The 23666-nt window shown below is 45.0% G+C and overlaps 1 protein-coding gene across 1 annotated transcript in view; it reads left to right on the top strand.

Annotated features, from left to right (window-relative positions):
- The first annotated feature begins 2117 nt into the window (after positions 1-2117).
- LOC121877611 (zinc finger protein 358-like) overlaps positions 2118-23666 on the top strand; it is a 79877-nt gene continuing 58328 nt past the window's right edge. The window contains exons 1-2 of the mRNA XM_042383416.1: positions 2118-2122; positions 2421-2644. Of these exons, the coding sequence (XP_042239350.1) occupies positions 2118-2122; positions 2421-2644 (229 nt within the window). The remainder of the gene's footprint in view (positions 2123-2420; positions 2645-23666) is intronic.

The following is a 23666-nucleotide window of genomic DNA, read 5'->3' as shown; positions in this document are numbered from 1 at the left end:
AGGGAGGAAAGAAAGAAGTGTGAGACGGAGGGAGGGGCGAAGGAGGGGAGGAAGAGGAGGGAGAGGAAGGGGAAGGGTGAGGGAGGAAGGAAGGAGAGAGAGGGTTGGGGAAGGTGAGGAGGGATGGGGTATGGGAAAAATCCATGGGAAAGGAGAGAGGGGAGAAAGGGGAAAGGAGGAGGGAATCTGGAAAGGAAGGTGAGGAAGGGAGCGGGGGAGGAGGGTGAAAGGGAGGGAGGAGAAAAATGTAGGGAGGGGGGAATGGCGGGGAGGAGGGTGAGAGGAAGGTGATAAAGAGGGAAGAGGAAGCTGAGAGAGAGTGGAAGAGGAGAAGAAGGTGGAAGGGAAGGAAGGAAGCTAGGGAAGAGGAATGTGAGAGGAAAAGAGGGATAAACGAAGGTGAGACAGAGGGAGAGAGAGGGTGGAGAGGGGGGTTGAGAGAGGGAGAGAGAGGGGCCACCACCACTCAATAATGTATCACCCGCCTCTGAGAAATAATGACGACGATCTACTTTTATTTTCTCATACTAACTCGAGTCTTTTGTTTATTGTGAGAGATTTTGTTTTTTCTTTTGTTGTCTTTTGAGGTTTTTTTTATTCCAAACGTTCATGACACATATAGATCATTATTAAACGTTCATGACACATATAGATCATTATTTAACGTTCATGACACATATAGATCATTATTAAACGTTCATGACACATATAGATCATTATTAAACGTTCATGACACATATAGATCATTATTAAACGTTCATGACACATATAGATCATTATTAAACGTTCATGACACATACAGATCTGCCTCGACATTCGCACAACCCACCTTCAGATCATTATTAAACTGTTCATGTACACAGATCAAATATTAAACGTTCATGACACATATAGATCATTATTAAACGTTCACTGACACATATGATCATTATTAAACGTTCATGACTATATAGATCGACCTTTAACATTCATGACACATACTGGAGTCATTATTAAACGTTCATGACACATATAGATCATTATTAAACGTTCTTGACATATAGATCATTATTTAACGTTCATGACACATATAGATCATTATTAAACGTTCAGCACATATAGATCATTATTAAACGTTCATGACACATAGATCATTATTAAACGTTCATGACACATATAGATCATTATTAAACGTTCATGACACATAACAGATCATTATTAAACGTTCATGACACATATAGATCACTATTAAATGTTCATGATCAATTGATAGAAAGAAAGATAGATAGATAGATGAATAGATAGATAGATAGATTGATAGATAGATAGCAAAGCCTTTAAAAACAGTGGCTCTCTTGGCACTGTCTGGCACCATCTACTTGAGGGTCATGCAGGTAAAGGGGAAGAGATTTCAGATTTTATTATATTTTCTCTCAGATTTTATTATTTGTCTCAGATTTTATTATATTTTGTCTCAGATTATATTATATTTTGTCTCAGATTGTATTATATTTTGTCTCAGATTGTATTATTTCCAATTTATTATTGCCAGAATAATACAAATTATTAATTATTGTCTCATATTTTATTTTATATACACACAAAACGAACCGGAAGGACAGACAGACAGACAAACAAACAAACAAAACAAACACACAAACACACACACACACACACACACACACACACACAAACACACACACACAAAACGAACAGACAGACAGACAGACAAAACGGATCAGAAAAAAACGAAAATCACTCTCGAAAATTGTGGGCGAAAATAGGAGAAATCTTGCCGGTTCTGGACTGGGCTAAAATAGGTCGTTTCATTCTGATATTAAATGGAAAAACTCTGGAAGGTCATCATATATGCATGAATGTCTGATGACGTCAAAACTGTTATGAGAGGGAGAGAGAGAGAAGAGAGAGAGAGTAAGTTAAGAAAGCAGGTATGGGAATTGGAAGAGGCAGGTAGGTAGGGGAGTAGGTAAGGGTAAGGGTAAGGGGTACAAGGGGGATATTAGGGAGCAAAAACTAGGGGTAAGGGGTAAAGGAGTATAAAAGGGAGGTGTTAAGGGGTACAAAGGGGTAGTTAAAGGGGGAGGTAAGAGTAAGGGGTTATAGGGGGGTATATGGGAATGAGGTAAGGGGGTGGGGGATTAGGGAGGTATGGGGATAAGGCTAGCGGGATTAGGTAAGGAATAAGAGGAATGAGGTAAGAGGGGGTTGTAAGGGGAGGGGTAAGGGCAGATGATAGGCACTAATGGTTCCTGCAGCATCATAAGCGGCCCTCTCACCCCAGTAGTCTTCATCTCATTACTTCTGTTCACCCTCCTTCCACTCCCTACCAATCCTCCCTAATTCCCAGTATTTTCCCCACCATCCCCCAACATGCTAGAGCCCTAAAAACGACCCCCAAAACAAGAATCAGGGCCTCTCAGACGCATCAAGATTGAACCTCTAGTGCGAAAAAAGGACAAACCCGAGCGGAAACGTCATTTTGGGAAAGGTGCGAAAGTAAGTGGGAGTTCCGCTAGAACGCCTCGACTGATTGAATTCAGCAAATTCCAGAAGATTCCAGAAGATTCCAGAGGCCGTCAGTGGCGTGATCAGAAGCAGGAATCATTATCATTGTTTGGAATTCATTTTCAGAGGAAGGCAGTTGGTCAGTATTCCTAAGGGGGAGGGAGGGGTGGGGTGGGTGTAGGAGAGGAGGTGTGAGGGTGGGAGGGCTGAGAGGGGGAGTAGGGTGGGGTAAGGAGGAAGGGGAGTTGAGGAGGGGAGGGTGGGTAAGGGAGGTGTGTGAGGGTGAGGAGGGTAAGGGGGGGGGAGAGGTGGGTAAGGGAGGTGTGTGTGAGTGGTGAGGGTGGAATAGGTGGGGTAAGGAGGTGAGTGGTGAGGGGGAATAGGGTGGGTAAGGGAGGTGGAGTGGTGAGGGGTGGAATAGGGTGGGTAAGGGAGGTGTGTGAGTGGGTGAGGGTGGAATAGGGGTGGGTAAGGAGGTGTGGAGTGGTGAGGGTGGAATAGGGTGGGGTAAGGGAGGTGTGTGGAGGGTGAGGGTGGAATAGTGTGGGTAAGGAGGTGTGTGGAGTGGTGAGGGTGAATAGGGTGGGTAAGGGAGGTGTGTGAGTGGTGGAGGGTGGAATAGTGTGGGGGAGAGGTGTGGAGTGGTGAGGAGTGGTAAGGGGGGGAGAAGTGTAAGGGAGGTGTGTGGGAGGGGAGAGAGGGGGTGGGAGAGGGGTGTGGGGGTGGGGTAAGGGGAGGTGTGTGAGGGAGGGGAGGGGGAGGGTGGGTAAGGGAGGGTGTGTGGAGGTGGTGGAGGTGAGTAGGGGTGGGGTAAGGGAGGTGTGTGAGTGGTGAGGAGGGGGAGAGGGGTGGGTAAGGGAGGTGTGTGAGTGGTGAGGGGTGAGGGTGGTAAGGGAGGTGTGTGAGTGGTGAGGGGTGAGTAGGGTGGGTAAGGGAGGTGGGAGTGGTGAGTGGGGGTGAGGGGTGGGGTAAGGGAGGTGTGAGTGGTGAGTGGAAGAGGGAGTGGGTGGGATGGGTAGGGGACTTGGGTTAGTGTGGATGTGGGGGTGATAGGAAGGAGAGAGAGAGAGAGAGAGAGAGAGAGAGAGAGAGAGGAGAGAGAGAGAGAGAGAGAGAGAGAGAGTAGAGACAAAGAGAGAGAGAGAGAGAGAGTAGAGACAAAGAGAGAGAGGGGAGATGAAGACTGGAAGGTGACAGGATATGAGGGGATCAGAGAGAGAAATTACTCACAGAGGGGAAGAGATAGTCCAGAGAGACAGGGAGAGATGATGACTTGAGAGAGACACGTGTTGGGAGATAATGAGAGACACTGACTTCAGAGATAGAGGGAGAGATACTGACTTCAGAGACAGAGAGATAATTAGAGATACTGACTTTAAAGACACATATAGAGATAATTAATGAGAAATAGTTGAGAGATACAGGGAAAGGTACGGTCATGAGAGACACACGATATGATTAGAGAGAGAGAGACACTAGTTCGAGAGACATGTGTAGAGACATTGAGAGACATTGAGAGACAGTGTATGAGTGTATGACAGTGTATGAGTGTATGACAGTGTATGAGTGTATGACAGTGTATGAGTGTATGACAGTGTATGAGTGTATGGCAGGTATGAGTATGACAGTGTATGAGTGTATGACAGTGTATGAGTGTAGGACAGGTATGAGTGTATGACAGACAGTGTAAGAGTGTATGTGACAGTGTATGAGTGTATGACAGTGTATGAGTGTATGACAGTGTATGAGTGTATGGCAGTGTATGGTGTATGACAGTGTATGGTGTATGAGATGTATGGTGTATGGTGTATGAGTGTATGACAGTGTGGTGTGACGGTGTATGAGTGTATGGCAGTGTATGGTGTATGACAGTGTGTGTGTGTGTGGTGTGGTGTATGACAGTGTATGAGTGTGTAGCAGTGTATGAGTGTGTGACAGTGTATGGAGCAGTGTATGACAGTGTATGAGTGTATGACAGTGTATGGAGTGTATGACAGTGTATGAGTGTATGGCAGTGTGTAGGGTGTGACAGAGGTATGGTGTATGACAGTGTATGTGATGTATGGAGTGTATGACGGTGTGTGACAGTGTATGAGTGTAATCAGTGTATGAGTGTATGACAGAGTATGGTGTATGGCAGTGTATGAGTGTATGCAGTGTATGACAGTGTATGAGTGTGTATGGGTGTATGGTGTGATGAGTGTATGAGTGTATGGAAGTGTATGAGTGTATGACAGTGTATGAGTGTGGAGTGTATGGTGTATGACGGTGTATCAGTGTATGAGTTAGGGTGTATGGAAGTGTGGGTGTGTATTGGTGTATGGTGTACAGTGTGTGGTATGTGAGTGTATGACAGTGTATGAGTGTATGCAGTGTATGAGTGTATGACAGTGTATGGGTAATGACAGTGTATGAGTGTATGACAGTGTATGAGTGTATGACAGTGTATGAATGAGTGTATGACAGTGTATGGCAGTATGACAGTGTATGAGTGTATGGCAGTGTGTAGGTGTATGACAGTGTGAGTGTATGGCAGTGTATGAGTGTATGGGAGTGTATGAGTGTATGACAGTGTATGAGTGTATGACAGTGTATGGTGTGTGACAGTGTATATGGTGTATGGGTGTGTGGGTGTGTGACAGTGTGGGAGTGTATGGCAGTGCATGAGTGTATGACAGTGTATGAGTGTATGACAGTGTGGAGTGTATGGAAATGTATGACGGTATGTGAGTGTATGGCAGTGTATGGAGTGTATGACAGTGTATGGAGTGTGACAGTGTGAGTGTATGGCAGTGTATGAGTGTATGACAGTGTATGAGTGTATGAGAAGGTTATACATGGGAGGAGAGGAGGGCCAGGGTGAATCATATACATTGAATAAACCAAATATAATCATACATTCACAGATCTGTGATGTATGAGAGGCAGGAGGAGAGGAGAGGGGTGAGAGAGGAAGGTCTTGAGGGACTGGTGAGGAGAGTGAGGGGTGTGTGGGGAGGGGGAAGTTTGGCAGGTGAGTCAGGGGGAGTGAGGAAGGAAGGGGAGAGGAGGAAGGGGTTTGGGGAGAGAGGAGGGGGGAGAGGGAGGGAGAGGGTAGGGGAGGGAAGGGGGAAAACTGGCAAATCGTAAACATTGAACGAACCAAAGGGGAAATCATCGCTTCGCCAGACGAATTCCAGATCACTGAAGCCAAGGATGATTGGAGAGGTGATAATCTCTCAGGATTGGATGATTGGAGAGGTGATAATCTCTCAGGATTGGATGATTGGAGGTGATAATCTCTCGGTTGGATGATTGGAAGTGATAATCTCCAGGATTGGATGATTGGAGGTGATAATCTCTCAGGTTTGGATGATTGGAGGTGATAATCTCTCAGGATTGGATGATTGGAGAAGTATATCTCTAGGATTGGATGATTGGAGAGGTGATAATCTCAGAAGTTGGATGATTGGGTAATAATCTCAGGATTGGATGATTGGAAGTTGGAATTTCAGAAGTTGGATGATTGGGTGATAATCTCTCAGTTGGATGATTGGAGAGGTGATAACTCTCTGGATTGGGTGATTAGAGGTTGATAATCTCTCTGGATTGGAGTGATTGAGTAATCTCTCAGTTGGATGATTAGAGGTGATAATCTCTCAGGAATGGATGTGGAGAGGTGATAATCTCAGGATTGGATGATTGGAGGTGTAATCTCAGTTGGATGATTAGAGGTAATAATCTCTCAGGTTTGGATGATTGGAGGTGATAATCTCTCAGAATTGGATGATTGGAGAGGTAATAATCTCTTGGATTGGATGATTGGAGAGGTGATAATCTCAGGATTGGGTGATTGGAGGTGATAATCTGGATTGGGTGATTAGAGGTTGATAATCTCTGGATTGGGTGATTAGGTGATAATCTCTCTGGTTGGATGATTGGAGGTGTATCTCTGGATTGGATGATTGGGTTGATAATCTCTGGATTGGATGATTGGAGGTAATAATCTCTCAGGATTGGATGATTGGAGGTGATAATCTCTCTGGATTGGATGATTAGGTAATAATCTCTGGATTGGGTGATTGGAGGTGATAATCTCAGGATTGGATATTGGAGAGGTGATAATTTCTCTGGATTGGATGATTGGAGAGGTGATAATCTCTCAAGTTGGATGATTGGAGAGGTGATAATCTCTGGATTGGATGATTGGAGAGGTGGTAATCTCTCTCTGGTTGGATGATTGGAGGTGATAATTTCTCTGGATTGGATGATTGGAGAGATGATAATCTCTCTGGATTAGATGATTAGGTGATAATCTCTCTGGATTGGGTGATTGGAGAGGTGATAATCTCTGAGGACTGGATGACAGGTGTGCTACTTCCTCACTACGGATTGGATGATTGGACTGTTATAATCTTGTATGTTTATTGGACAGGATTGGTTCTCTGGCATCATCCACGGATTATGAGCGATTATCTAACCTAATCTACGTCAGTTCTAATCACCAACGACAATGAGAGGATACATTGTCCGTACTTTTGTCTCACCACGTACGTACAAACTACGGACAAATATAACCAAATATTTAGATAAGAAATCAAAGTAAAATTAATGTCCCCCCAAAAAAAAAAAAAACAACAACAACAACTGCACTTCGGGGAAAAAATATAAACTTTTGGGGGAAAATATTGACTTTGGGGAAAAAATATGAACTAGTGAGAATAATTTGTTCATCCCCCCCACCACCCCACCCCATTAAACGTGAACACTGGCGACAAAATCTGAAAATTCTGAAAAAAAAAACATATTTGCAAAAACAAACAAACAACAACAAGTAAACAAACATTAGTCCAAAAGTATAAACAATTACTAAAAACAAATAAACAAATAAATAAATAAATAAATAAATAAATAAAATTGGTCTGCCCAAATATAAATCTATTTCAAGTTTCGAAACAATGAAATGTAAACGGTCCTATAGTCTTTATAACGGACTATTTGGAGATGAAGTCCGTTATATCGAGGTTCTTTAGATGTGAAACCTCCATCTAACGAACTGTATAAATAAAAGTCCGTTATATCGAAGGTCCGTTAGATGCAACACCCTCATCTAACGGACTATATAGAGATATAATTCCGCAATATGAAGGTTTCACATATGACCGGCACTGTACTCTACCATCTTCATATCCCCAACTGTATAGTAAGGTACCAGTTCACAGTTGGGTAGACCTAAGTATACTATTTTCACAAAGGTTAATGCGAGTTATTTTTCCCTATTCATGGAACAGAGGTTAACATGATCAAGTAATATATTTTATTTATTTTTAGATTAGTCTCAGTTCAATTTCTTCGCCATCTTGAAAAAAAATACGTTTAAACATCTATGGTCAGAGAGAATATCCATCGCCATCTTAGACAAATACTCGAATAATACCTCCAGTCATAAGGAAAATCCAGCGCCATCTTGAAAAACTGAAAACAAGGTTGAACAACTCTCTCAGTTTGTTGGGCCGTAACCAACGAGTTCCTTAACCAACGAGTTCCCTAACCAACGAGTTCCTAACAAACGAATTCCTAACCAACGAGTTCCCTAACCAACGAGTTCCCTAACCAACAGGTTCCTAACCAACAGAGTTCCCTAACCAACAGAGTTCCTAACCAACAGTTCCCTAACCAACGAGTTCCCTAACCAACAATTCCTAACCAACGAGTTCCTAACCAACAGGTTCCCTAACCAACGAGTTCCCTAATCAACAATTCCTAACCAACAGGTTCCTAATCAACGAGGTTCCTTAACCAACGAGTTCCTAACCAACAGATTCCCTAACCAACAGGTTCCTAACCAACGAGTTCCCTAACAACGAGTTCTAACCAACAGGTTCCTAACCAACGAGTTCCCTAACCAACAGATCCCTAACAGGTTCCCAACCAACCAGATTCCCTAACCAACAGGTCCCTAACCAACAGATTCCTAACCAACAGGTTCCTAACCAACAGGTCCCTAACCAACAGATTCCCTAACCAACGAGGTTCCCCTAACAACGGGTTCCCTAACCAACGAATTCCTAACCAACGAATTCCTAACCAACAAGTTCTAACCAACAGGTTCCTAACCAACGAGTTCTAACCAACGACTTCCCCAACCAACGGGATTTCTAACGAGTTCTTAACAACGAGTTCCTAACCAACAGAGTTCCCTAACCAACAGGATTCCCTAACAACAGGTTCTAACAAACGAATTCCCCAACAACGACTTCCCAACCAACGGTTTAACCAACGAGTTCCTTAACCAACAGTTCCAGCAACATAGTGCAGGGTGGCTACAAAGTGTAAATCAGACCACAATCCCATGAGTGTGACCCCCCCCTCTCTCTCTTCACCAGATACACACACAACACAGTCAGGATATTCCGGGTGTAGCGGCATTGACCTTCTGGGAAATCAGCAACAGTGTAGGAGCTGTGTGTGTGTGTGTGTGTGTGTGTGTGTGTGTGTGTGTGTGTGTGTGCCTCTTTCCCCTTCTTTCATCCCAATTTTTCTACCTCCTCTTCTTCTGTGGGAAAGGGGGGGAGAGGGGATCCCTTCTACTCTAACAACTCTCCTCTTTTCTTCTATGAGAAGGGGAGGAGCACCTTTTCCTATCTCTTCTTCTTCTTCTTCTTCTTTCTTCTTCTTGGGGAGAGGAGGACAATGGACAAGAGAAGAATGGGGAATGAAAAAAAAAAAAATCTGCCTTCTTTCATCTCTCTTCCTTTCTTATAAAAATAGAAGGAAGGAATAGTGGAAAAGAGGAAAGAAAAGAAGGAAAGAGGAAGTACTTTTGTTTTTCCTTCTTGAAAGAGAGGAAGAGAAAATAAGAAAGATGGAGAAGGAGGAATAAGAAGAAGGGGCAAAAGGTGTTCTGTCTCCTTCCATCTTTCCTTCATTTTCCTTCGGTAAGACAGGAGGAGGAGGAAGAGGAGGAGGAGGAGGAGGAGGAGGGAGGAGGAGGAGGAGGAGGAGGAGGATAAAAAGACGATAAGAGAAAAAATATGAAGGAGAGGGAAGGGTGGACACACACACACACACACACACACACACACACACACACACACACACACACACACTCAAATTCACACATTTACATATTGAAACATAAAAAACAAATTTAACACATACACACAAACACACACACACACACACACAAACATACAAAAACAAGCACATTCATATGCACACCAAGCAGACTACGCACAATTTGGGGCAAAACATTTTTTCATACTTTGATGTGCGTGATATGAGAAAGAGAGAGAGAGAGAGAGAGAGACCATATTTTTCACTACCATAATCTTTACCATACCTCTACCATACCATTACCACCATTCCATAACAAGCTGCTACCATCCTCATTTGCCGTTACCACACCACCACCACCACTACTACACACCCACCACCACACCTGGACAACACCGGAATACCTAAATCCTCCTTACACCCACTACCACCACCACACCACCCACATCATCACCATACAATCCACTACCACACCCACCACCACAATCACCATAACCACACATGCCACACCCACCACCACCACCATACCACAACCACACTGCCACAACACCCACACCCACCACCACCACCATACCACCACACCGACCAACATCACCATACCACCACACCCACTAACCATACACACAACCACATTACAACCCCGGAATATAAACGTATGGGGGTGGGGGTGAAATGAGAGTGGGGGGCAGAATGAGCTAGGAGTGGTGGTGGGCTGAGGTAGTCAACACCGGATCAACACATATTGCATTCAACAAAGTTCCACTGAAAAATAGCTGTTGTTGATTAAAAAATATTGAAGCGGCCGCTTTACCTGGACGGTCCGTAATATCCAATCAGGGTCATGATTCTGGTCACGTGACGCCCGGCCAGACCCAAACACATGCCGTATATGTGCTGTTCTGTTCACAACAATTTTGAATAAACGGATTTTTACAGGCAAAAATTATTATTATTATATATATATTTTTTTCTTTTATGTTATTGGTTTTATTTAGAGGTAAACAAATAAAATGACAACTATGCCATCAATGTAAACAACAAGAGTTTTTTGGGGGAAATACGTGTAAATAAACAAACTGCTTATACAAACAAACCGCAGTTTACGTCATACAATCAAACACAATCCATAATTAAAAGTAATATCAAACAAAACACAAACAAACAGGGTAACACCAAACACCTTAACAAACAAACAGAAAATATGATAAACCAAACATTTCAACAAACAAACAATCAACTGACAAGCAAACAAAACGCGGTGACCCAAACAATTCAAACAAACTGACAAACCAAACAACTGCAATTAATAAGCAGAATAAACAAACATCACTCCAGCAAACAATTCAAATATACCACAGTGCAACAAACAAACTGTGCAACAAACTCATACACAACAATCTACCAACCACACTATGCAACAAACAATTCAAACAGGTAAACGTACAAGTAAACAAACATACAAAACAAACAAACTTAATAGTGCGACAACAGAGCGCAACAAATAAAAAGTATAAATTAAAGCACATATTATAATAAACAAATGCAAACAAACAACTTGCAACAAACAAAACTAACACAAACCACCGCGCAACAAACACCTAAACACACACACACACAACACCAACAAGACGTACAGTAAGTAAGTGAAATATTCGTCCCAAAATCCCAAGAGTTTTCCAACTGTTTATTCAAACCTGGTGAAGAAGGACTTTGTTATGTAGATTATCTCTCCTGTCTCAGCCGGGTCTCTCACTCCTCCTACATCCTCACTCCTCCTCCAGTGGGTTATAAAACTTAAACTTCTCCAGCAATAAAAAAATCGTAAGTCCATTCCTTCAAAAAATAAATAAAAAACTATAATAAAAAAGTCGTAAGAAGTGACTCGTAAACAGCAATTAAGGTCTTTAAGAGTACCGACGACAGGCCGCTGGGGTTAAATACTGTACTGGAGGAACGAGTCTTAAGTTAACTTGTCAAGGTTGAAGGTCGCTTGTGTCTTGGTGAGTTGTCGTCGGCGTGTCTCTAAGTTATCGTTATGGTTATTGATGGTTATTGACTTGTGGATTGATTTTTGGTGATTTTACAAATATATATATAATACAATTTTTTTTATAACATAACCTATTTAAAAAGATACATTAAATTAATTAAAAAGTGGCTGTAATTATCTAGTATATGATAAAATAAAATCGAACAATTTCTAATTATTTCGAGAAAAATTTATTTATTGACGGCAAACTCGACAGCTATTATATATCGACAAGAATGGCGGGAAATATTCTTCACAAGGAGCAGATTTTTGTCGGGGTTTTTGTAAAGTGTTGTGGGAAGTGGTTGAAGCCACCGGCGGGCGACGACCACAAAAAGTATGAAAAATGGGCCGTCGTGAGCCAGCGCCGCAGTAATAACAAACGACGCCCGACATTAACTTCCTCCAATGACAGCAAATAGACACAAGAATCATTTTCCCGTCAAATTAATAGTCATTTCTCATACTATCACGTTAAATAACACGTCACCGAAAAAATATTGGAACCATTTTTCACGCGCAGGGTTGGAGGAACGCCTGTCTGAGGCGCCCACCGCTAATGAGCATTCCCGCCCAAATTTCTCTTTTCTATTCATTGTTTTGATCGCTTACACACCGAAGACTTACTGTTGCACGTTTATATGTCTCCATAAGAGGTACAATAAGAGAAAATGTGTTGATATAAATAAAAATAAAACAAATAAGAAACATAAGAGCAATGTATCTACAAGAGAGACAGAAAAGAGAAATAACGCTGCTCTCCCTCCTCCTCCTGTTTCAGCCCGCGCCACTATACACTAATGAGTCGGCAAGAATGCCATAATAAACGGCACATAAATCTTAGCATTGTTTCACAAGCTCCCAGCATTTTTCATCACGACAGAGGATTTTCTCTCCTACCCAGGGGATGGATGTCACGGGAGGGAGAGAGAGAGAGAGAGAGGAGAGAGAGTGAGAGAGGGAGGGAGGGGGAGGGAGAGAAAAGAGAAGAGAGAGGACTATCATTTTTGTGATAATAGAGGATGGTAATTTTTGGAGGCGGGAGAGATGGGGTACTTTTGAAGGTTTAATGGTACAGAGGCCAAGGTGAGGTACTGTAGTTCTTTCTCTCTTGGTTTCGTTCATGTGTGTGTGTGTGTGTGTGTGTGTGTGTGTGTGTGTGTGTGTGTGTGTGTGTGTGTGTGTGTGTGTGTCGCCCTCCTCCTCTCTCTTACAATTTTCTAACTCACTCATTATCATAAACTTGTTTTCATTATGTCTCTTACTATCTCTCTCTTATCTTTATTTTCCAATCTTTATTCATCTGGTTTCACTCATTATATTACTCTCTCTCTCTCTCTCTCTCTCTCTCTCCTCACCGTCACCCTGAACATCATGTCATACACTACACATCACCTGTCACACCACACATCACCTGTCATACACCACACATCACCTGTCACACACACCACACATCACCTGTCATACACCACACATCACCTGTCATACACCACATCACCTGTCACACACATCACCTGTCATACACCACACATCACCTGTCCCACACACATCACCTGTCACCTACCACATCCTGTCATACACCACACATCACCTGTCACACACCACACATCACCTGTCATACACCACACATCACCTGTCACACACCACACATCACCTGTCATACACCACACATCACCTGTCATACACCACATCACCTGTCACACACCACACATCACCTGTCACGCACCACACATCACCTATCCACCCCACCACACATCACCTGTCACCATCACCTAACACACCACATCACCTGTCATGCACCACACATCACCTGTCACACACACCACCTGTCACACACTACACATCACCTGTCACCCATCACCTAACACACACCACACATCACCTATCACACTACACATCACCTGTCATACACCACACATCACCTAACACACATCACCTGTCACCCATCACCTGTCACACACACAACACACCTCAGCTGGCCGCGTCAACAAGGCCTCCCGAACACCCTCTAAATCTCCCCCCACGACCACAATCCGCGTTTGATTTGTATCTATTAGTGGTTTGATGACACATGATACAGAGGCATTATGTAGGGGATTACCCTCACCCAACCTACCTGCCTGCCCTGATCCAACCTGCTCAACTTACCTGCCTGCTCTGACCTGACTCAAACTGCTCAACCTACCTGCCTGCCCTCACCCAACCTACCTCTGTGTGTGTGTGTGTGTGTGTGTGTGTGTGTGTGTGTGTGTGTGTGTGTGTGTGTGTGTGTGTGTGTGTGTGTGTGTGTGTGTGTGTGTGTGTGTGTGTGTGTGTGTGTGCCAGTGTTGATATAGTACACGGTATACTAAGTCTTCGGTACATTGGAGGCAGCAGCGTGGTCGGGCATTGCACTCGATCGCCTTCACTTCCCTATCTGTAAAGTCAGGTGCCCATTTACAGCTGGGTAGATTGCCATGACCCTTAGACAGGAGGCGACGCTGTACTCCTCGGCTGCCGTATAAGTTCACACATGGACAGACAGACAGACAGACAGACGAACAGACAGTAAACATGACAAAATTCGCACAACTTTACAAAAGAAACATTAAATCGTTGAAACACCCTCTCCCCCTACCCCCCCTTTCCTTCTTCCCCTCTCTCAACCTCCCTCCATCCCCTCACTTCCTCCCCCTCATCTTCATTTCCCGCCCCCTTCTTTCCCTCCCCACCTTCATTCACCCTCCTCACCCCCCCCTTCCTCTCCCCCCCCTCCGTATTACCCCAATATCAAAACTAATATATGAATAAACCAAATTACTGTATCATGAATTGTAGTGTTGACATAATAATAAAAACACACACACACACACACACACACACACACACACACACACACACACACACACACACACACACATTAATACCTAAACACTGCTATGAATCTATTACCACACACCCCCTCCCCTCCTCCCCCAAAAAAACAATACCCCCTAAAAAAAACCATAAAGAAATAATAGAAAAATAATGTAATATGCACCGCTGAATTTTATTTCGACACGGCTCTGCCAATCAGACACTGTTTGATTGAAAAATGGTAGAATTGGTATTTAATAAAACATTTGACACATCGGTATAATCCTATTTCATACGGTTTTTAGTTTGTGTGTATTTTATTTTTCAGATTATATTTATATGAACAGAGAGGAGGCTGTATTTGTCACCCAGTGTAAAAAAAAAGGAAAAAAAAAGCCTACCGTATTTTGTATTCATACGTTGGTCGGATCGTTGTGTTTTGATGATTAATTTACTTTTTTTTTGTGGGGGAGGGAGGGTAGAAGGAGTAGAAAGGGAGAGGAGAGTGGGAGGAGATATATTGTATCAAATTGGGAGTTCTTGTGTGTGTGTGTGTGTGTGTGTGTGTGTGTGTGTGTGTGTGTGTGTGTGTGATGCTTATTGGCTCGTCTCTGGACAGATTGATATTGAATCTACGTCATCAATTTTTTTGTTTGTGGGGGCGGGGAGGGAGGGAGAGGGAGGGAGGGAGGACAGAGAAGGAGGGAGGAGGAGAGTGGGAGGAGGGAAGGAGTGAGGAAGAGGTTTGAAGGAGGAAAGGTAACAGAGGGAGGGAAGAAGGGTGGGAAGGACAGGGAGGGTAGGTGAGAGGAAGGAAAAAAAAAGGATTTTTAAATATTACTCCCCCTCTTTCTCCCCCTTCCTCCTGTCCTTCCATCCTCCCCTCCTCCTACCCCCTCAATTTCAGTCTCTCCCTCCTCCCTCTTCTTCCAACCCCTCCCCACTTTTCTCCCCTCCGTCCTTCTCTCCTCTCTCTACTTCCATCTCCTCCCACCCCCCTCCCCTCCCCGCCGTATATACCAACATAAAAAGTAATTGGACACAGGATCAAACAAGGCGATTGGCGGGGAATTAAAACCTAACAATCTGTAACCTCAAACAACAATAAAAATAATAAAAATAAATCGCTCCTTATATATCGCACTTAACTATAGTCCCATTAACGATAGCCCCAGTAACGATAGAGTCCCAGTAACGACAGAGTCCCATTAACGAGAGCCCCAGTAACGATAATATCCCAGTAACGAGTCCCATTAATGATAGCCCCAGTAACGATACAGCCCCAGTAACGACAGAGTCCCAGTAACGATAGAGCCCCAATAACGATAGAACCCCAGTAACGATACAGTCTCAGTGTACTTTAGGAGACATTTTGACAGCGATATTTTCTGTTTCTGGGTTACTGAGTCACACAGATGGGGTCACCACAGGAGTTGACACCTGATCTTATTTCACCTGATGATTAGACTCCCTAACCTAACCTAACCTAACCTAACTTACTCTACGCTAATCTAACATAACCTAACGCTAATCTTACCTACTCTACCCTAACCTAATACTACCGTAACCTAATACTACCCTAACCTGACACTAATCTAACCTAAGCTACCCTACCCTTTCACTAACCTAACCTAACACTACCCTAACCTGACACTAATCTAACCTAAGCTACCCTACCCTTTCACTAACCTAACCTAACACTACCCTAACCTGACACTAATCTAACCTAAGCTACCCTACCCTTTCACTAACCTAACCTAACACTACCCTAACCTAACACTAATCTAACCTAAGCTACCCTACCCTTTCACTAACCTAACCTAACACTACCCTAACCTAACACTAATCTAACCTAAGCTACCCTACCCTAACACTACCCTACCCTAACACTACCCTAACCTACCCATACATCACCCTAACCCCCAGGTAGCGTTAGGGTGGTTAATCTTCAGTTAATTTAATCCATCAGATACGTTCTCGTGTTTTAAGATACCTTCTAACACGGTGCTTAATGGTGTGTAATGGTGTTTAATGGTGTTCAATGGTGTTTAGTGGTGTTTAATGGTGTTTAATGGCGTTCAATGGTATTTAATGGTGTTCAATGATGTTTAAATGTGTTTAATGCTGCTTAAAGGTGTTTAAATGTGTTTAATGGTGTCCAAGACTTATATACTTCCATACGTCTTTTCAGTATTATTATTTATGAGTAACAATAACTTTACATGCAGTTGAGGATACTGGTGTGTGTGTGTGTGTGTGTGTGTGTGTGTGTGTGTGTGTGTGTGTGTGTGTGTGTGTGTGTGTGTGTTTCAGTGGTTTATACGCGTGTATGCTTATGAGGGTGTTTTTAGGTTGCCTGTGTGTGTTTAAGTATGTATGTGCGTTTAAGTATGTGTGTGTGTGCGTTTAAGTGTGTGTATATGTATGTGTGTGTGTCGGGAAGGAAGGAATGATGATGGGGGGGGGGTGAGGAGGGGGAGGAGATTGCGCCATTTTGTGGAAGGTGGTGCGCGAGTCGTCCTGAGGGAGCTAACCAACAACACAAGGTGCCACACGCCGTTATTTCTTCACCCACCGACTCTCTCCCTCTCCCCATCTTCAGCTATTGGTCATATCCAGGCGGTGTATGTTTAGCCCTGCCCCCCCCCCTCTTAACACACATACATACAGACACACATACACACGGTTGCTCTGGTTAACGTTGAGGATGTGGTAGTATTTTATGATGCCACTAAAACCCCCCCGAAATGGTAGACAAATTGAGTGGGAGAGGAGCTGGGAATTGATGCTGTAGCGCCACCAGACTCGTGCATTTGTTGCTGTCAGCCGGCAGCCTCCGGTTAATATACCACACGGGGCCTCACCACACAATCAATACCCGAAACGACTTCCATTGGGTACCCAGAACGTTTACGGGTACACAGGCATCATACCCGCAACACTTCCCGAGGCGATGATCAAGTAGACTCGGTAGTTTACCCGCATGACATTAACCAAGCGTTGGAAACCCGGGTGAAGTCTACCTTTTGGCGGCGCTCAAAACCGACTCTGGCCTCTATGTCGGGGTTGTTTAGGGTCGTAGTCCCCCTGGCGGCAGCGGGGAAAGTAAACAAACCTTCTCCCAGTCGATGAAAGCTGCGGGGAGTCAGAGACAAATGAATCGGCGAGTTTGTTGTGATAATTGCTTTGTCTGCGAGAAAAGAATAATCACTATTTGGTGGGTCAGAGTCAATACTTGTCACTGTTGATAATTGGCGCCACGACATATTGCCTCGCTGTCCTCCTCCTCCTCCTCCCCCCCCCCTTCCTCTTCTTCCTCCTCCTCTTCCTCCTCCTCCTGCCTTGCTTGTTAGTTAGTGGTGGAGGGGGTGATGATAAACAGGGAGGGATGAGAGAGTAGGGGTGAGGGGTGAGGGGGTGAAAGAGATTGTGATGGAATGGGTAGTGGGAAAGGAGGGTGAGGGAAGGAGGGGTGAGAGGGTTGAGAAGGTAAGGGAAGGGGTAATGGTGAGGACAGTAGCACGGGGAAGTAGTGGTAACGAGTACTAGCTATAGGGATAGTGACGAGAGAAGTGGCAGAGGGTAATAGCTGGGGAAGTGGCTGTATAGGAAGGAGAGGAGAGGAAGCAGGAGTTAATAGCAGCCACCCTTCCCTCTTATTAAGTGGCCCACCGTCCCTTACCGCACTTTTAAAGAGGACCACGGAACAAGCATTCCACCAAACACTTACTTTTGTTTTGTTTTTTTTACACTTTCGAGGCCACTTACTTAACACTTAGCACTTTAACTCACTCATATCAACAAGCAGGATCCCTTAAGTGGTCCATCACCGCCTCTATACTCTCGGTAAGGTCTTAGTAAGAGGTTTAGAGGTTTTTAAAGACCTTTAGTAAAGACTTATCAAGGGGTACTTAACACTGTTTTTAAGAGGACCCTAAAACAATTGTCACCGGTGTTAAGAAGCTGCTGTGAATGTACTACTAGTTGGTTGGGGCTAGACAGGGCTGGGTGCTGTCTTAAAGAGGGCTAGACAGGGCTGGGTGCTGTCTTAAAGAGGGCTAGACAGGGCTGGGTGCTGTCTTAAAGAGGGCTAGACAGGGCTGGGTGCTGTCTTAAAGAGGGCTAGACAGGGCTGGGTGCTGTCTTAAAGAGGGCTAGACAGGGCTGGTGCTGTCTTAAGAGACTAGACAGGGCTGGGTGCTGTCTTAAAGAGAGCTAGACAGGGCTGGGTGTTGTCTTAAGAGGGCTAGACAGGGCTGGGTGCTGTCTTAAAGAGGGCCTAGACAGGGCTGGGTGCTGTCTTAAAGAGGGCTAGACAGGGCTGGGTGCTGTCTTAAATAAAACTTCAATGAACCATAATACGGCTTCAATGGACCAAATAAAACTTCAATGGACCATAATAAGGCTTCAATGGAACATAATAAGCTAATGAACCATAATAGACCTAAATAAGACTCCAAGGACCATAATAAGAATTCAATGAACCATATTCATAATAAGACTTAAAATGTCTAATAAGACTTCAAATGGACCATAATAAGACTTCAAATGGACCATAATAAGACTTAAAATGGACCACAATAAGACTTCAGTGGACCATAATAAGGCTTCAATGGACCATAATAAGACCTCAATTTACCATAATAAGACCCTTTAAATACCCCTTAAGGTGAACACTTGAGGCAGTTTAGTTGGGTCTTAAGACTCATCCCAGGGTGTTTATTTTCTGGGCTTGAAGATGAAAGTTAGCTAAGACTTGAGCTTCTCCTCCAAGTAGTTCCCACCGTCTTAACACTCTCGAGGAGGAGGTCAGAAAAGCGTCATAATAATGCTCTTAATAATGCTCTGTAAAGGCTAATAATGCTCAGTGTAGTATAATAATGCTCAGTGTAGTCTAATAATGCTCAGCAAAGGCTAATAATGCTCAGAAAGGCTAATAATGCCCAGTAAAGGCTAATAATGCTCCAGTAAAGGCTAATAATGCCCAGTAAAGCTAATAATGCTCAGTAAAGGCTAATAATGCTCAGTAAAGGCTAATAATGCTCAGTAAATGCTAATAATGCTCAGTATAGCCTAATAATGCTCGTAAGGCTAATAATGCTCAGTAAAGGCTAATAATGCTCAGTAAAGGCTAATAATGCTCAGTAAAGGCTAATAATCACTCGTAAAGGCTAATAATGCTCAGTAAGGCTAATAATGCTCAGTAAAGGCTAATAATGCCCAGTAAAGGCTAATAATGCTCAGTAAGGGTTAATAATGCTGAATAAACACAACTAATAATTACATAACGCTGTGTCGTAGCCAGGCGAGTATATGACAATCTAGTGACAGGTGGCAAGTTTCATGACATATAACACGTTCCATATGACAAGTGGCAAGTTTCGCGACAGGTGGCAAGTTTCATGACAGGTGGCAAGTTTCATGACAGTAGCAAGTTTCATATGACAGGTGGCAAGTTTCACGACAGGTGGCAAGTTTCAGGTGACAGGTGGCAAGTTTCTTATGACAGGTGACAAGATTCAGGTGTCAGACGGCAGGTGAAAGGGTTGTAGCGGCAGGTGGCAGGCGACGGGAAGGTGTCACCTGTCCGGGAGCAATGGGGAGGCTCGTTAGGTGGTAATTGCCGGCAGGTGTAACAACCAGGTGCCACTTGTCAACACCCCGCCCCACCACACCCACCTGTCTCTTAATTACCATAACGAGACCCCTCCTCACACCTCGCCCCTCCCCTCACACCACCTCATCCTCACACATCACACCCCCTGCCCTCACCCTCACATCACACTCCCTCACCCACACACCTCAAACCCCCTCATCCTCACACCTCCCACCCCTCACACCCCCTCACCCACATCTCAACCCCTCATCCTCCACCTCACCTCACCCTCCAACCCTCACACCTCACCTCCACACCCCCTGGACACTCTGCCGTTACTCATAGTGTGGCTGTCTCCCTCCACAGCAGGCAAGAGGGGAAGAACTAGAGCAGATATAGGGCGTGATATTGACCAAAACTCCGACACACACACACACTAATGGTACGATACAGTTATTATATACTATGGGGTGTTGTGTTATGTATACCGTGTGGTGCTGTGGTAGTGAGGGAGAAAGGAAAGAAAGGAGGAGAAAAAAGAAGGAAGGGAGAAATAGAGGAAGAGGAGGGAGAGGAAGGAGGAGGGAAAAGAAGGACGAAGGACGAGAGGATGAGGATGAAGAGGAGGAGGAGGAGGAGGAAGGAAGAAGAAAGAAGAAGAAGAGGAGGAGGAGGAGAGGAGAAGAAGGCCACCCCAGGAGGCGCAGGTCTCAGCAGGGATAATATCCGGCCTGGCCCCAAGTTCTTCAAGCTCTCCTCCTTTACTATCTAGATTATCCCACACACACACACACACACACAGCCACTACATCATGGTATTAAAGATTAACTCCCAACGTTTCTGCAATGCTTCGGAACTTAAAAAAATACTGTAGTCTTTTTCACAATCTTTCGTTAAGCGTTGTGGTCTGTTTCTAATCTTTCGTTCAACACTTAACTCCCAATTCCAAAATATTTAGATCTAATGTGTGTGTGTGTGTGTGTGTGTGTGTATTTCATAATTGGTCCAAAAGACATAACATTACATAAAATAACTTAACACTCACATAACGTATAACATAACATCACATAACATAACATAACAAAACATAACAAAACATTACATTACATAACAAAAACTGTAAATATCAACACGAATTTTTTTATTAAACTCCGGATGTCCAGAGATGTATCAATGTTATAAAATTATTTAGTGTTGTGCGGATGGGTGTAGATGGGTGTGGATAGGTGTGGATGGGTGGGGATGGGTGGAGGTGAGGGTGGGGAAGGGTGTGGATAGGTTGGAAGGGGTGGGGTCATCGCAGTACTGAGAAAAAAGAAAGAAAAAAAGAGAGGGGAGGAGGTCGCGCCGGGGAGTCAGCCAGGCCGGGATTACCAGAAAGTGTCATGTCCGTCGACGCCACCACTTGACGGTGCCCGGCATTAAGAGGTTGTTGGAGATCCTGTGTGACTTATCCTCCTCCTCCTCCCTCTCCCCTCCCTCCCTCTTTCTGGCTATTTATTCACTCCATCTTATCCTCATTCTCTCCTCCTCCCTCCTCTTTATCCCTCCTTCCCTGTGATCATTTACCCTCTCCTCTCTCCTTTCCTTTTCCCTCCCTCTTTCTCTTTCTGACCATATACCCCCCTCTCTGTTCCTTCTTCCCTCTTCCTTCTTTCTCTCCTTCACCCAATCTCTCTCATCTCTCTCTCTCTCTTCCTTCACCTCTCTCCTTTCCTTCAAGCTTCTCCCACATCCTCCTCTTCCTCTGCTTCCTTCCTCTTCTTCAGTCTTTCTCCTGCTCCTCCTTTCCCTAATTCACTTTTTTTCTTCTTCCTCCTCCTACTTCTTCTCCTTTCTTCCCCCCTCTCTCATGCTCGTCCCCTTCCTTCTATACTCTATCTCCTCCTCCCCCTCTTCTTCTTCTACCAGCTTCCTTCATTACTCCTATCCCACCTTCCTTCTTCTTGTCCTCGTTCACTTCCTCTTCCTCCTCCCTTCCTCCTCCTCTTCCTCCTCCTTCCGTCCGTCCTCCCCAGAGATCTGGTGTCGAGGTTAAGCCACACAACAATAACCGGTGTCCGGCCTGAGCTGGGATGATCCTGCACCTCCCCTGCCCTGCCTCACTCTGCACCCCTCTCTGCCTTGAACCCTCACCCTGCCCCCCCCTCTCTGCCCTGCCCCACCCCTGCACTTTCCTGCTCCTTCACCCAGTCATTCCTCCCTGCATCACTCTCCTGCCTTGTCTCATCCTGTACTCCCTCTGCCCTGCCTCTACTTGCCCCATCCTCTGCCCTGCCTCGCCCTGCCCCATCTCCTGCATCACATCCATGCCCTAGCTCACCTGCACCCCTCTCTAGCTTGCCCCCTGCATGCCCCTCTCCTTGCCTCACCCTCGCCATACCCCTGCCTTACCCCCCACCCTATCCCTGCCTCACCCCCTTATCCCTGCCTCACCCTCATATACCCTGCCTCACTCCCACCCTATCCCTGCCTTACCCCTACCCTATCCCTGCCTTACCCCGCCCCTACCCCCCTGCCTCACCCCCCCCTACCCCTGCCTTACCCCCACCCCTATCCCTGCCTCACCCCCGCCTTATCCTCCCTCACCCCCGCCTTATCCTGCCTCACCTCCTCCCCTTTCACCATCAGTTCATTTTCAATACCATCACCACCACAACACACTACAATCGTCACCATCACCACCACCACAACACACTATACAATCGTCACCATCACCACCACCACAACACTATACTACCGTCACCATCACCACCACATTACACTACATCACCATCACACCACATTATACCACCATCACCACATCATACCACCATCACATCATACTACACCACCATCACCACCACACCACACTATACTACTAACATCACCACATCACATAACACCATCACTACTACCACCACCATCACCATACCAAACTTAACACCACACAACACCCAACACTATATACCACTCAAACCACTACCAAGCTTCCTGCCTCAACCAACTCAACCTCCCAACCACACACACACACACACACACACACATACACACACACACTAATACCACCATTTCTCCCATATCACACATTCTGCCACCACCACAACCAAATGGACGTGCAGCAACCCCCAACCGCATACCACCACAACCACACTCGCTACCACTACAATCACCACACTCATCACCTAGCACCATACTTCCCCTCCACCACACCATACTACACCACCAAGACACTTCAACTTATCTCCTCCCCCACAACCACATCACCATCCTCCTTCCCCACCACAACCACACCACCCTCTCCTTCCCCACATCACCCACTCCTCCTCCACCACCACAACCACACCACCCACCCATCCCTCTACCACCCCTCCAGCCAGCCACCCACCCCTCTACCACCCCTCCAGCCAGCCACCCAGCCCTCCAGAGCGCCACCCGCCTCATAATCTCAGCTCACGAGCGCTGGGACGCACAAATTGGAGGCATAAATCTGGTGGGAATTTCAAATCTTGATGGGAGCTCGTGCGAGTCCATGTTCAACTTGCCGCGGCCACACGCCCCTTGGCTTCTCCACCCACGCCTTGGTGGCTTGTGTCTGGGTGGATGGTTCTGTGGATAGTTATGTGGATATATTATAGACTTTGTGTTGTGTGTGTGTGTGTGTGTGTGTGTGTGTGGAGTAGGGA

This window comes from Homarus americanus, unplaced genomic scaffold (assembly GCF_018991925.1).
Source record: "Homarus americanus isolate GMGI-L3 unplaced genomic scaffold, GMGI_Hamer_2.0 scaffold54332, whole genome shotgun sequence".
NCBI classification, from domain to species: domain Eukaryota; kingdom Metazoa; phylum Arthropoda; class Malacostraca; order Decapoda; family Nephropidae; genus Homarus; species Homarus americanus.
This window is presented reverse-complemented; position numbering and strand designations above follow the sequence as displayed.